This window comes from Cicer arietinum, chromosome 3, assembly GCF_000331145.2.
Source record: "Cicer arietinum cultivar CDC Frontier isolate Library 1 chromosome 3, Cicar.CDCFrontier_v2.0, whole genome shotgun sequence".
Taxonomy (NCBI): Eukaryota; Viridiplantae; Streptophyta; class Magnoliopsida; order Fabales; family Fabaceae; genus Cicer; species Cicer arietinum.
The window spans coordinates 2,319,501-2,336,040 of NC_021162.2; the positions used below are offsets into that span (position 1 = coordinate 2,319,501).

At 29.4% G+C, this 16,540-nt stretch overlaps 1 protein-coding gene across 2 annotated transcripts; it reads right to left on the reverse strand.

Moving 5' to 3' along the window:
* Window positions 1-912: 912 nt before the first annotated feature.
* Window positions 913-2,686, reverse strand: LOC101500496 (uncharacterized). 2 transcript variants are annotated; one of them, XM_004491733.4, is made up of 3 exons: window positions 2,243-2,686; window positions 2,065-2,164; window positions 913-1,968 (listed from the first exon to the last, which is right to left on the reverse strand). In XM_004491733.4, exons 2-3 carry the CDS (start codon window positions 2,161-2,163, stop codon window positions 1,264-1,266), a joined length of 804 nt encoding a protein of 267 aa, XP_004491790.1. In that variant the 5' UTR covers window position 2,164; window positions 2,243-2,686; the 3' UTR covers window positions 913-1,263. The 2 variants fall into 2 exon arrangements, with proteins under 2 accessions (XP_004491790.1, XP_027188263.1); XM_027332462.2 differs by having other exon boundaries at window positions 2,065-2,686.
* Between the last annotated feature and the right edge of the window lie 13,854 nt (window positions 2,687-16,540).

Genomic DNA, 16,540 nt, shown 5'->3' on the forward strand with positions numbered 1-16,540 from the left:
GGATGGAATGGGTTGTGGTTGAGGTTGAAATAGAAGTGGAATGGGTAGTGGTTGAGGTTGAGTGAGTTGAGGCTGAAATAAGGGTGGAGTGAGCTGTGGTTGAGTGAGTTGAGGCTGAAATAAGGGTGGAGTGAGCTGTGGTTGAGTGAGTTGAGGCTGAAATAAGGGTGGAGTGAGCTGTGGTTGAGTGAGTTGAGGCTGAAATAAGGGTGGAGTGAGCTGTGGTTGAGTGAGTTGAGGCTGAAATAAGGGTGGAGTGAGCTGTGGTTGAGTGAGTTGAGGCTGAAATAAGGGTGGAGTGAGATGAGGTTGAGTAATGGAAGTTGAGTTTGAAGGGGGAATATTAACCTTTACAACTCTCTTCTTTGTTGACCTTTTGGTTCGCTTCATAATTGATTGCAAAAGAAGAAAAAGTAGGTTATTTATTCTATACGAGATATATGGGTAAAAATAACATCTACTAAAGAAATAAGAGATAAATTTAATATTCCCATTTTCTAAATTATGTCTGTATCAGCTTTTTCTACATTATAAACATTTAAAAAATAATGTACCAAATATTTGTTACCGTTTTTGAACAATATACCTTCTCAAAACTTGTTCTACAAGCTACATATTGTAAACTGTTATTCATTCTCAATCTTATAAATAGGCCAAGCAACCAAAGAACAAGACATCATCATTTGCATCAAAACCATATAAAGAACCAAAAACATATTATTATTTTCTTGTTCTAATTAACATGTCAGCTTCAGTCGCTAGTAATGTTTCAAATTATCTGCTAGCAAAATCTGTGAAACCATTATCGAACCCATTGGCGTGGAGTGATGAAAAAATCCTTGATAATAAGTGATGAAAAAATCTATTAGTGTCACTGTAAATTAATAATAATTTCATCTGGTCTAATTTTTTTATGTGGTTGTAGATGTTTAGCACGGCTCGAGGCGAGCACCATGCACACATTACAACAATGTCAATACTAGAACAGCTAAAATCCTATACATGGGATGGAAAAGCAATAGTTGCACTAGCTGCATTTTCATTAGAATATGGTCATTTCTGGCATTTAGTTCAAACACCAAGTGGTGACCAACTTGGAAGATCATTAGCACAAATGAATAAAGTTCAAAGTATTGAGAAAAATAGACAAGCAATTGTTGATTACAACAGTTTGGTTAAGAATCTTTTGTTAAATCTACCAATTCCTTTTTGAATACTACGTATGTTAAATCAAACACATTATCAATAAAGAGCTAACAAATACTATTCAATAGAATCATCATCCTCTTGATCGTCATCTTCACCATCGTCACTGAAATCATCTTCTTCATCCTCTTCTTCATCCTCATCATCTTGCATCATATGCAAATCAACTTCTTCACCATAAACTGAATCATCTTGTAAGTTATCAATTGGGTCATCTTCAATTGTTGCATTAACTTCTGATTCTTGCACTTGAAAAGCAACTTCTAAAGTATGTCTATCATCAACAACCCCTCTCGGCTTTGTCTTCATAACTACCAACCAATCAACTTTTTGGCGCCCAGGATAAGGTGAATAGTAAACTTGAGTTGCAGATTTTGGAAAAATAAAAGGATCAAATTTACCGTATTTTCTCCCTTTTCGTACTTCTACAATCTTGTATTGATTATGTATCCTCATTCCACGACTTGAAGGGTCGAACCAATCACAGTAAAATAAAATTAGCTTTCGTGTTGCTTGACTTCGCCATTCAAATTCTAGAATCTCGGAAACAACACCATAATAATCACTTGAGGTTTCACCTTGACCAATTCCCTTAACACATACTCCACTATTATATGTTATTTTGCCTTCACCCCAAGAAGTTGTGTTGAATTGGTATCCATTCACATGATAAATAGGCCATGACTTTGCTAGTCTCAAGGGTCCTCTTGCCAAGTCATACAAGTCAGGGTTTTGCATCCTAAGTTTGTGATTCTTTGTCACCTAGTCACATAAAGCAATTCATATAGCTTAGGTTAAACAAATTGTACATCTTTGTTTTAATCCAAATAAGATTGAATAGTCTAAATAAGTGCTTACATATTCTTGAAACCATCGCGGAAAGTCAACTTCTATTTGTGTATCAATGACATTGTCATTGAGATCTCCATATATACTTTTCAAACTTTGTACATACATCCTATACATGATATTTTAAAAAAATTAGATGTTGTTGTTCGTTGAATAATGGAGATATATTTAATATATTAATACTTACTCAATGAATTGCTTAACCTCAATGCAATTTAAGAGAACATGCAATTGGGCAGCCGCCAATTCTTTATCGTTAAGCCACCTATCACTGCATTTTCCACTTGTTTCGCCATGTAAATTTTCAAAGATAGACAAAGTTTGTATCACATGGTCTTGATGAGTCCTCTTATTTAGGCCAACTGTACTTGCATATTGAGCAAGAGGCACAAAATAATGGGAACTGAAATAGGTTGTCTCTTGCACCAAATATGCTTCACAAATACATCCTTCCACATTTTTTTGTTTTTTATGGTTTTTTTAATTTTATTTATAAACCTTTCAAATGGATACATCCAACGATATTGAACTAGCCCGCCCAACTTAGCTTCAAAAGGCAAATGAATCGGTAAATGCTCCATAGAGTCAAAAAATGCAGGTGGAAAGATACGCTCCAACTTACATATTATTATAGGAATCTAAAGATAAAAACTGGGTCGGTATTCATGCTGAATCTGCTTATGTAAGCTCATCATCTTAAGTATCATTTTAAAGATTATGTACAAGTGTTCCAACAATTAGTAATTAATTATGATTATATGAAAACATTTATGCCTCAAATTTTCTATTTTATTGCAGGAGAAATTTGAAAATAAAAAGATTGAGTTATCGTCTGAAGCTTCAACTTTTGTTCCGGGAGAGGACGAAGCTGATAGTCAACCAACCAAAGTTATGCCATCTGATATTGATATATGGGTGGATGTAGTTGGGAGAAAGAAAGGGAGAATATTTGGTCTCGGATCTATAGCCAAAACATTGAATCCAAATCAGCCATCAATGCGTTCCGATTCAGAGGTTGATGCTTTGAGAAGTCAAGTTCATGCGTTGAATGAATCCTTGCAAAAACAGGAGCAAGAAAAGTTGTTGATGAAACAACAGTTGCAACGACAAGAAAAAGAGATGGCCGAGACCAACAGAAATTTAACCTTTCTTATGCAACATTTAGGATTTGTTGGATCATCTTCTCGTCCAAGCTCATCACCACAACTCAACGATGAAACTGATGAAGATAGCGAGGATGTTGGTAGTGATCATATTGAGTAGTATTTGTTTCTATTTTGTTAAATTGGTTGTATCATGTACTTGATTGTACTTAGTTTTTTTTTTGGATCATGTTTTAATTAATACTTAGTTATGATTTGTGAACATGATATAAATTTTGTTTAGAATTATCACAATATGATTTATGCATATGATATAAATTTTGTTTAGAATTATCACAATAGTTGGATCATGCTTTAATAAATATTTAGTTTTGATTTGAAAACATGATATAAATTTTGTTTTGGATTAATATTAAATATTTAAAAAATGTATTTATAATAATATTTTCATATATTTTTAGTTAAAATTTTTATATAAATAAAAAATCAGACAAATTCGTTTAATGTGGAAATTTAAGCATGCAGATTCCTTTTTGAAAATTATTTTTATACGAAATTACCTGCGGATTTTAATGCGAAACATATGGTTGGTGCAATGGATATACCTGCAGATTTTCATACGAAATATATTTGTAGGAACTGTGCTGCAAATATTTCTACATGAAAAGTCGTAAAAAAATGCCTAAAGTTTTCTTAAACTTTGCTGCGGATTTTATTTAATTTTCCTGCGGATTTAGCCGCAGGTAATTTACCTGCGGATAGTGAAATCCTCAGGTAACAATTATCCACAAAGGTTTTACGTGGGGATAAGGTTCCGCTGAGAAATCCGTAGGTAACATGCTTTCCTGCGAAATATTTGCTTAAATCCGCAGGAAAAACGCAGAATTCTAGTAATGTATGTATAGTTCTCGTTGTAAAAAAATGTACACTTCACGAAATTAATTAAACAAAAAGAAGACTAATATCAGAACCCAGTGTAGAAATGAATACATATCTAAAATATATATTTAGAATGAATAAAATGATTACACGTATGCATAAAAATTATTTCCGTATATATATCATTGGTTAAAATAAATTAACTATTTTTTTAGAATTAAATATTGTAAATAGAGATGAATCTAATATAATAATTAACTTTATTCGCACATTACGGAAATAATCTATTTTTTTACAATCCCATAAAATATTCAATTCTTTATTTAGATGATTTTTCATCAGTCTTCTCATCAATCACTTCAACACTTGACGGTACTGAAATATTGACTCTTTTTGTCATAAATGTGGCAACCTTTCAAAAACTATTCTTCACACTATTCGGGATTGTTCGGAAGCTAAGGTTATTTGGAACTTGTTTGCTTTGAAATGACATTACCAATTCTATATATTGGAGTGTGAGAAATGGATTATGACTAATCTTCAACTCATCGATCGAATTCCTTTTGCTATTGCCTATTGAGTTATTTGGAAAGCTTGGAATTATGAGAATTTTTCACCTGAAATATGGGCACATTGGCTTACTATCAACCAAATTAAGACGTGTTATGCCTCAACTACTTAGATTTTTGGTATATCAAGGACTTCTCATAACATTTGTCATATTTTATGGTTTCCTCCTCTTGAGAACTACATTAAGCTTAATGTTGATAGAAGTTCACTTGGAAATACTAGGTGTTCCGGCTTTGAAGGAATCGTCAAATAATCTAGTGGTGTGGTGATGAAAGGATATGAGGCTACTTAGCTTTTGTGGCATTGACACTATTATGAATGGTGAGTTAATTGATATGCTTTGGGGATAGGATTTAGCTTGGTATGTGGCGCATAATTATGTGAGTTGTGAATCAGATTCACTTGATGCTATAAGGAAGTTCAAATACTTTCAACGGAACCTCTCTTGTATTCACTTTTTCTCTTCTATTTTTTCTTACTCATTAAAAAAAGTAAAAATATATTTTATGTAATACTGCATAGATGCGTGAATATTAAATTCTTCCTTAATTATTTATGAATATCGAAATATAATAATAACTATGATTAAAAATGATATTTTATATAATCCTACATAGATGCATGAATATTAAATTCTTTCATAATCTATGATGAACAAATGAAATATGATTTTTTTTTACTAAATAAAATTTTATGCAAAAACTAAAAAAAAAATTATATGAAAAAATATAATAAAGAATAGGTATAATTGCTTTTGCGGTCTCTTAACTTAATTTCATATAACACTTCAGTTATTTATTTATTTTTTATTTAGTCTTTTATTTAATTTTAAGTAACAATTTGATCATTTATGTCTTAAAATGTCAATAATGTTATCAAAATTCATCAAAATTTTCAAACAAAACCTATTAAATTAATTATCATCTTCTAATATAATGCAAATTTCATCAAATTCATAACTCAAATATTCAAATAAACTCATATTTTCATTATTTATTTGATGAATTTGATGTTATTGGAGATGGAAATATGAGTTTATTTGAATATTTTAGTTATGCATTTGATGAATATATAAATTTTCTTGAAATTGGTATTGAATTTTATGGATTTTGTTTGAAGATTTTAATAAATTTTCTAAATTTCTGTAAATAAAAGATAACATTCTTGATATTTTAAGATATAAATGATCAAATTGTTACTTAAAATTAAATAAAAGACTAAATCGAGAAAAAAGAATGATAAAATACTAAAGTATTACCTGAAATTAAATTAAGGGATCGCAACAGCAATTATACCTAAAGAATATGATTATGAATTAAATAAACCCAAACATAGTTAGAGGAAGTGATGAATGCATGTCTAAAGGCACGAGAGTTGTTGCTCCACAAACTGAAAAAATTATTTTACAGTATCAATATTTTTTATTTTATCCCATAAAAAATACGATTATTATCTGCATAAATAATTTTGTAAAGAAAATAATATAAAAGATTTTAAGAGATAAAATATATTAAATGGTATTAATTTTAATTATTTATCCTTTTAATTTTCATTGTTCTTTTAACACTAAGTACAAACATAGAAACAAAATACATTGGGAGAATTTGTTTATAAAATTGTGCATTGTGTAAAAGCTTATTTTTATTTTATAAACTATTTTTTTCTCTAGTATAAAATATTTATGGATCATCCATTAGTCAAGGATGAAATGTTTTAGTAGTGTAATCTGCAATAGCTAACAGTTAGATTGGAAATTATGTTTCAGATTCGAATTCAAAATTCTATAGTTATGTAAATTATTTATGGTGATATTTATTATCTCTTCTATGAATAGAAAAAATAGAGTATAGAGTTAGCACTCCTCTTATAAAAAAACCACATTTCTTAAAAAGTAAATAAACTTCGAGGGAAAAAAAATATTTTTGTAGAAAAATACAAACTCGGATAGATTCTTTTAGGGAAAAGACTAACAAAATTAGGATTCTTAGCTAAGAAAATAAACAAGAGAAACTAGCTAACAAAATAAAACAAATATGATTTCTTCATTCTTTTTATTTATAAAAACAAACAAACATGGTTGTTAAGACTTAAACCCATAAGGAGAGTCCAACCCAAAAGACTAGTCTATAAGGTGAAATAATCTCATGATTTAAGTACTATATTGAATACTTTTATCTATTCAATGTATGACTTTTTATCTATTTAATATAAGACTCTTAACATTGGCACACTCTTTTAAGAGTTGTACTCATGACAACTTTCAATCTATCAACGTTGATCTAGTGGTACTTTAATCCTATCTATAGATAGTCATTTTCATGAAAGCAACAATTTTTAGAACTCATAGAGAGAGTTCAACCCAAAAACCTAATTCATTAAATGGAAGAACTTAATGGTTTAATCCTAAGTTGAACCCTTTTATCAACTCAACGCTGACCTCTTAACACACTAAAGAAGCAAAATAAAATTTATTTTTGAAATGTGCAATATTTTAGAAGTGTGTTCAGCTTGACGATAAAATCTAGTTCATATCAAGAAATTAAAATCCTTTTTTTTTTAACTCAAATAATTAAACTCTTAAAAGCAAAGGCTACGATCTTTTCCATGGTACAGTATCAATGACCTTTTACCCAAACGCGTTTCCAATTAAAGTTTTGACGCAAAAAAAAAGTCAAGACATGGTTTACTAAAAATCATATTTGATATTCTATCACTTTCATCTCCATCTCCATAATTTTATTTAAAAATCAATTTTATTTAAAAATCAATTTTATCCCTACTATTTTCATTTTCGAAATTCTTTAGAAAAAATTTGCCAATAATTTTTTTTTTCTTTCGAAATTTCTGTTAGGCAAAAAAATAGTTGAGGAACATTTTTATCTGCCAAATTTTTTATTTTCAAAATTTCTGGTAAGCAAAAAAAATTGTTTATGGATGTTCATGGATCAAAATTACAAATACCGATATAGGTTGAAATCGTAAAAAGAAATGAGTTGGTTTACACTACTGTAATGGCCCAAAACATTTATAGTTTCTAGGCTTATAAATTGGGCCCAATCGATTTAAAAATTAGAAAACTGGATTTTGTAGACCCACTATTGAACTTATACCCCATTTAAAAATTGTATCCTTTAACGTATTAAAAACCCTTAAATATATAGTAAAAACTAAAATAAATTCTGAAAAAGTAATTTTTTTACTTTAAAATTTTTTTATTGTTAATATTTGGAACGAAATTTTTAGTAGTTATTTTTCAATACCGAAAATTTCACTTTTGAAATTTTCGGGAGTTAGTCTCATTCAGAAATTTGAAAATCCAGTAGTCGTTTTCAACTAAAAATTTCATTTTTTTGAAAATTCCAATATTGAAAAATAATTACCGGAAATTTTTCGTTCTTGAAATTTCCGGTACAACATTTTTTAGAAAAAATTTTCATTCAATTTTTATTTCAGTGAGACTAGAGGAGTGAAAACACTATAAAACATTCTCGAGTTCGATCTCCTACACAATCTAATAAGAGAACCACTGTTGAAAAAGAAGAAAGAGTAATTTATTGATTGTGAAGTCGACACACTAAATTAGTAATACATCCCTTCCTTCCTCTATGTTAGAGCGAGTAATGATAAAGTTACTCGATTTTGTCAGTCAATATTTCTTATCTATGATATGATAATTTCTCGTTACTCAAAAATTTGATCAATTGTGCCTTAAAATTTTCGGTAGTGTTAATTTGTGTACTAGATTTTTGGGGGAAACAATTTATTTACCGAAAATTTTGATGAAGGTATGATTTTGGAGTAAAATTCTTTTTACCTTTGATTGAATGAAAATAAAGATGACAAAATTGGATTTTTTTACATTTTGAAGAGGTATAAGTCTAATTATGGAGTACAAAATCCAATTTTCTAAAAATCATAATAGCATTGCCTTTTAATTTTAAATATATTTGAATCCACACTAATATACATTAATGATACTAATTTTTTTTTTTTTTTTTTTTGTAGTTTTTTCTTCTAATGATATGCTTCATTTAAATCATTGTTTCAATTATGCCTTTTTTATTTAATCAAATATCTAAATTTTTTTAAAATCTATATCTATTTAAAACTGTATCTCTACGTAAAAGGAATACTAAGTTTTAGTATTGTTTTTCTTTCAATTTTACGCTTTATTTGAACAATTGTATTTAAAACTTTATCTTTTTTAAATAGTTAATATTAGTTGTTAATTGTTAGTTTTTCTTAGATAAAGAAGTTGAATTGATAACTTAGTAATCACTCTAATTTCTATATTTCTTCCCCAACTACCAAACTATTTTATGACTTTTTATTAATATTTTACCTTTCCTAATCCAATCAAATAATTCTATATTTTTTTTTGAAAGGTTGTAACTTCAAAAACCTTACCACATGGAAATTGGAAGAGGGATATCAATAACATTAAATATGTTGGGTAGTTCGAAGGCGCAAGAGCAACAACAGATCCAAATGCTCTAGGATCACAATAGACTTTAACGCTAAATCTTCATCTAAAACTTTAAGACAATATGTATATGGATCACCTCTTTTATATATTAAAGATTTAGCTCATTCATATTCAATGTGGGATTTAACTACTCACGCTTGAACCCAACAATATTTCCATCAAATGTGAATCTCACATATCCTTTACATGCACCATCATTATTAGCAACGAGATACGTCACCTGAATCCACCAAAAAAAAGACTTTCGATGTAAGGATCCTTACCATGATCCACTCGCGCTACCTCTACCAAGTCAAATCAATACTTTGATACCATTTGTTGGGGAGTCTAGACGCATCGTGGAGCAACAATATGTTAAATGTTGCATAACCACAAGAGGTTTCCACATCACATCGTCTCCTTATTACACCATTAAAAAGACTTTTGATACAAGGATTCAAGACTAATCCACTTTGAGTCACGAAAGAGTCTGAGAGATCATCACATTAAATCAAGAGCAATCACATAAGTGGATTGAATACCACATCTTTACTCAAAATCTTAAGGAAATAGTAAAGCATAATTATATTCTAAAAAAGAGGAGAAAAAGAGTTAAAAAAACAAGAAAAGAGAAAGATAAGAAAAATGAGATTAAAGAATATAGCCATATCCACCCTAGTAAAGAAACAAGAGCAAATTTCCTCTGTACCTCCGCAACCGTAGAAAAATATCATTTTATCTTTAATTATTTTAAAATATTTTTACTAATAATAATAATAATAATAATAATAATAATAATAATAATAATAATAATAATAATAACAATAATCTCATTAAACTCAACTATTGAATTATTTAAAAGTTAAGTTTCTACAAATACATTATACATTATGAAAAAAATTAAGGAGATCTCCTTCCACCATTCAAGAAAACACCTATTTATAGTTGGTTCAAGTATAATATAAAAAGGGTTCTGCAAAAAATTCGGTTATGTGACTAAAATTTATAACCGGATCTAAATATAATTTAAATAATCGGTTCAAATAATATGGTTATATTCCAATTCATTTACCAACATGTTAGATATCCATCCATGTTTTGTTTTCTGATTTGGATTTAATCCGGTTATTATCCACTCATATTTTATTTTTGAATTTGAACCTTAAATCCTTTCTTGAAATCCTAATTTCTTTCTCTAAATTCTAATTTACATACAATTTAAATTGAATTAGCAAGATGTTCTCTTTCTCTCATTAACACAATAAAAAAAAGTTGCTGCTTCTTTTCCGATTTCAACGACAACGAGGTAGCCATTCTTGAACTCCACTTCATCCTTCCATTTATCTCTTCCATTTATCTCTTCATTTTCTTATCTATTCCTTTTCTACATTTCAATCCCTTTCTAACTTAACATTACTTCATTTTTTCCCTTTCCTAAAAACATATTTGCCTTTTTTTATAAACTAAAGTTTATACCTTCAATTTTAAAATAATGCATAAAAACATGACTCATTTTTAATTACTTCATTTTGTACAAATTAGTTTTTTTGTTCATCTTAGGCTTTTCTTTCATGTTTTACTTTTGGCATCTTATATAAGTTTAACCATTTTTTTTCTTTCATATTTCTATAAATGTTATATATTATATTTTTTTTTAAATATTTCATCATGTGGTAAATCATTTATTGATTTCTCATCTTTTTTTGTCTTCTATTTTATCTGAGTATATGAATGTCAAATTTGAAATGTGCAGTTGATTGTGGTACAATACGATGTATAAATTGTATTTTACATACACTCATTATTGATTGGATTGTATAGTGAGGATTTGTTTAAGGTAATAAAGAAAAAAATATGCCCAAGCTTGCTCAAAGAAATCTATATTCACCAAAGACATCAAACCACTAGCTGAAGATAAGTTTGACTTTATCAAGAAAAATCTAAACCTTATTCTCTTACTTAACTGATGATGTACCGACCTTAGAGTAGTTTAGTTTCATACTTAAGATAAATTTTATGTTTATGTTATTTTTATTCTATTAAAAAAAAAAAAGTGGCAAGTTTTACTTTTAAGTCTTTTTGTCTGATGACAAAAGGGGGAAAAAGATGTTTGATAATGTGCTGAGAAAAAATACTTAGACTTAGGGGGAGCCTTAATTAAGGGGTAGTCAAAGTATTTAAAAGAAAGATTGTTATCAAAAATATAGTTTGTCATCATCAAAAATGGGGAGATTGTTGGAATCAAGTTGGTTTTATACTTAGAGTTTTGATGTTAACAAAACTATTTTATGAGAACAATATATTTAACTTAACAGAGTATGAAATAAGATTCGTATTTTTGAAGACAATCTAAAATATGATTCGTTTCAGATGTATAATTGAAGAAAATCTTTGACCAAGTTGAAAAGAAGATATGGTCAATATTTGAAGAAGATATGATCAACATCTTATCACAAGAAGATATCAATTATTTACAAGAAGATTTGATCAAGATTTATCTACAAGTAGATTTGATCAAGATTAATCACAAAAAGATATGAATTATTTACAAGAGTTGATCAAAATCTACAAGAATATATGAACTATATACAAGAAGATATGATCAAGAATTGTTTACAAGAAGAAATACTCACAAGAAAATACACTTATTATTTGTAAATATATGATTCAAATTCAGATGTATTATTCTAGTCACATTTGGTGAGACAATCTCTGTGACTTTCTTTCTTTTGATGGGTTCACATTCAAGATCAACGACAAATGACTCTATTTGTTTTGTCGACCGAAGTCTTTGGGTTCACGTAAATTGATATTATTATTTTATTAAGTAATACTTATTTTATCAAATAATAAAGTGAATTATAATTTCAACCCACTACGTACTTAAAGATGAAATATTAGTTTCCAATGCCAGACTTTGCCTAAGGTTGAAAGAAATCTTGTACTGATGAGGCAGCTTCTTGGGCAAGAGCATATACAGGACGTCTACAATAGTGAGAGTATTTATTACGGTATAGGGCATGTGTTACATGTGATCCACCGAAAGAACTCATAGATGTCATGTCATTAGATGAAGATTGATTTTGTATGGTTGAGATTGCACCGACATATTTTAAATGGTCGAGATTGTACCGATACATGTTAACTTATGTTGTTATGTCTTTAATTATATTTGACTAATAATAGTACATAGTAACAACAACTACCAATCATAATAAGTTCAAACATAAAGTACAAATAATAATAATAATAATGATGTTCATCACAAATAACATTGAAAACTACTAACTAGCATCATCATGCGTTAAATATAAAGCTTTATAAAAATAACTAAGCATGTCGTCGTTTGGGTTGGCACCATGTACTTCCAACCTCCACTCTATAAGATCACCCACTTGTTCTAAGATAGATGCTTGTGAACTAGACACTTCTATAGTAGTGGTTGGGACATCAAAATCTAGAACATTGAGTACACCATTTAGTCGCACTAAAAATGGATGAGATATCCTATACAACTACTCCAAATAACCATCTTGGCACTCTGATGGATATGTAGTTGGATTTATCATATGATACAATTCAATTATATTGCTCAAATATCCCATCCAACCCACATCTACATTGGATAATCTATTAAGAACTGGAGGTGGCGGTGGAGGAATATCTTAAATATAGCCAAACTTTCTCAAACACCTCTCTGAAAATATGTCATTATTATATTGCACAATCAGAGGTGACTAGTGAATAACATGATATCATCATAGGAAACGACATATCTACGATTCTCCCATGGTCTCCATGTGACGTCAGCAGGCGTCAGTGCATCTATCTTTTGTATGTACTTTAGGATTTTGGACTTCTTATGTTTATAGCTCCATCTATTCATCCTGGCAACCCACTCCATGCAACGCCTAAGTCTCGTCTTTTACAAATACTTGAAAAATATTTGTAAATTCAACACTATTACAAATAAAAATAATAATAATACAAAAATTAATAAATAATAATCATAAAAATCAATAAATAATAATAATAATAATAAATATTTATATAAAATAATTCCTGCATTTGAGACATATATTCACTCAATTGCTTTGTATCGTAACAACTGTCATCTTAGAGGTAGTCATAAAATACTAGGAGTGCAACAGGACCCCAAACGTACCTATTGGTACCTTCCAAATCTATGAATAGCAGAAGATACTTCACATCAACTAATGTATGGCTCCTATCTGCAAAACTAGTATTCCCTACCAAATTCAGCTAGTACGCCCTGACAACATAATTAAATCTCTCTGTAGCACATTGTCTTTTGAATACCTCATTCACCCAATCTAGTCTGTAGTGCACACTCCTTGTCTTTCTAGTTTCCTCACATATATCAGCAGTAGGCACTCCTAATAAATGAATGGCAAGATTACATGTCATAACTTAATATAGGTTGGTGGTGTACTGTATAACTCACCCCTAATGCAAATGTCTAACAGGTTGGCAACATCATCAAAAGTAATTGCTATTTCACCAAATGACATGTGAAATGACGAAGTCTTAGGCTGTCATCTCTCTGCAAATGCATCAATGAAGTTGTTGTCGATCAGCTTCAAACTACCCAGTTGTAGTAAAGCTAATCTAGACAAATTCACCCAGGTCTTTATATCTCGCAGGGAGTACTTGCAGAGTAAATTGCTGCAACTTCTTACCATGAGCAGCTATCTTCAGCATCGGTCCTCCTGCATACAAATAAAATATATGAAATTAAAATATAATATAAAATAAAAATATTAATTAATTTAAATATTCAAAGTGCAACATAAAAAATTTAATTTATAACTAACACACTTGATCAAATCACAGTATGTCAATAACATGATACTTGTATTGTGTAAGGACAAACATATCATACAATGCTACAAGATATCGTGTAAAACCCTCTTCTTTATGTACAAATTTCTCCTGAAACTACCGAGAAACTTGAAAAAAGTTTTCCAGTAGTTCAAGAATTTTTTTTCAAGTTTCTCGACACATAGTTTGTTCCGAAAAACATGATAAAGGTTTTATGAAACTACCGAAAAACTTTTTTTTCAAGTTTCCTGAAAAAATTGTTTACTGAGAAACTTGGAAAAAAAAATTCGGAGTGTTACTTCTGAATCGGAAAACTTGAAAAATGTTTTCCGGTAAATTAGAAAATTTGATCACTTACATTTTGTACCGAAAAACTTGAATGATATTGTGAGTGAAAATGAAATTTTTACTATTTATATGAGGGCAAAAATAAAATTTTATAATATTTATAGGAACATGAGTAAAATAGAAGGGTACAAGGTAAAATTTTCTTCTTATTAACCTGGCGCCAATGACAATTCTACTAAAAAAAATAAAAATCAACAACAGTTGGTTTATATTCTCTAAAAGTACCACCATAGAAAGAACGACCAAGAAAATATTTTGAGACAACGTCTATATTTAGGGATGTGCATGGTTGATTTTTTTAAAAAACCAAACCATATCCATTTTAAAACCATTATATAGATTAAGATTTATAACCAAATTCATTTTTTGATTTAAAACCGATTATAGAACCAGTTGTAAAATTGGTTATGGTTCAATAACCAATTTTTAATTATGTCACTGGTTTCGACAAGTTCAATTTTAAAACCTTTTTTTTTTCTTTCAAAATCAGTTAAAATCTGGTCATTTTTAATTGATTTATCTACTTTTAATTAATTTGAAAATTTGACATTATATACGGAAAACTTGATATAACTTGTTAATTTCTAATGCATTATGAAATTACATGTAAGAGGTCAAGGGGCTTTGAGGTAGAGACTGGGTTCTGAGGGGTAAAGGAGATCTTGTTTTGTTTTCCCTTTTGACAAGCTTCACACATAATTTCAATTTTGTAACTAAGCTTAGGTAGACCTCTGACTAGTTGAAGTTTATTCTGCTTTGAAATTAATCTAAGGTTTGCATAACCTAATCTTTTTTGTCAAATTAGTTTCTCTTCATTTACTAACATACGACACTTAACTACTTCTTTCTCTAAACTAAGCATACTTATCTTATAAATATTTTATTGCCTCTGACCTGTAAAGATTACATATCAATCCTTCTAACTAATTGCCTTGCATGTTTTTTGATTAAATATAATATCATAATTATTATTACTTAACTGATTGATACTTAATAAATTATACTTAACACCTTTAACAAATAAGACATCTTTAATAGAAAGGGAATTACCATTAACAAATGTACCTTGACCAATGATCTGGCCTTTTTGCTTTCCTCCAAAAGTCATTGTGTCTCATTTGCTTAATGTTCGTTCTTGGAACATAGAATTTTCTCCCATAATGTGCCGCGAGCATCCACTTTCCAAATACCATGATTGATGTTTTAACTTGATTGCTGGAGACATCTGCAACATAAACAATTTTGTTCTTAGGTACCCAAAGTTGGTTGGATCCTGGTTTATTAGTCTTGAAAGGTTTCTTGCCTTCTCTTGTATTTAACATGGGACAAGATAATTTGGAGTAATCTTTCTTAGAGAAAACAGTACACATATATCAAAGAGAATAAGTTTAGGTTTAGTTACAGTTTCATCAAATCTTAGACCTCTTTTACCATTTCTACTAACTCCATAAATCATACAAACATATTTGCTTCTTTCCGTATCATTAGCAACAAAACCTTGAAATACTTCGTCATGCTTATCAGAGTTATATGTGGTATTTTCAATTGATGTTGAACTATGATTACTTTCCAGAGTTAGATTTTCAGCCTTAAATTCAACAATGTCAATTTTCAAAGTTGAATTACTATTTAAACTTCAACACTTTGATTCTTTAAAACATTAATTTCTTCAGTTAGGTTTGCATTTTCTTTCCTAAGTGTTTTCAGTCTTAAAGATAATTTATTATTCTTGTTCAAGAAGTTATTTATAACAGTAATTAAATCAAATTGAGTTAAGTCCTAAAAATACCTCAATTTCTCCATTTGTTGATTTACTTCCAGAGGCAGAGTTTGTATGAGCCAACAGAACTAGATCTGCTTGTTCTTCATCATTAGAAGATTAATCAGAATCATTCCATGTAGCCATCTGACTCTTCTTCTTGGATCTAGAATTTTTCCTCTAATGTTTCCCTTTCTCCAGATTTTGACATTCTGACTTAATATGTCCAAGTTCATTGAAACCATAGTAGAGTCTGGAATCTGGAAAACAATATTTCAATGTCTTCATCTTCTTCCATCTTGAACAGCTCATAATTTTTCACTAGAAGGTTGGCCTCTGCTTCTTGAACTTGCTTGCTTCCATGATAGGTCAAAATGAGACTATCATAACTACTCTTTATTGTCTCCTTGTTGGTGCAATTGTCAATGTAAACTACATGTTTTTGATGACGACAAGACCACCAACTATGGACAATGCAGCAAGATCAAAAAGAAGATCAAACTATCTTCAATAAGCTTC

Bases quoted from the DNA above. Each gene is read 5' to 3' on its own strand.
- LOC101500496 (XM_027332462.2), bottom strand. From the start codon at position 2,172: ATGTATAGGATGTATGTACAAAGTTTGAAAAGTATATATGGAGATCTC. The intron at 1,969-2,064 runs GTAAGCACTTAT...TTATGTGACTAG, and splicing joins CGCGATGGTTTCAAGAATAT to GTGACAAAGAATCACAAACT.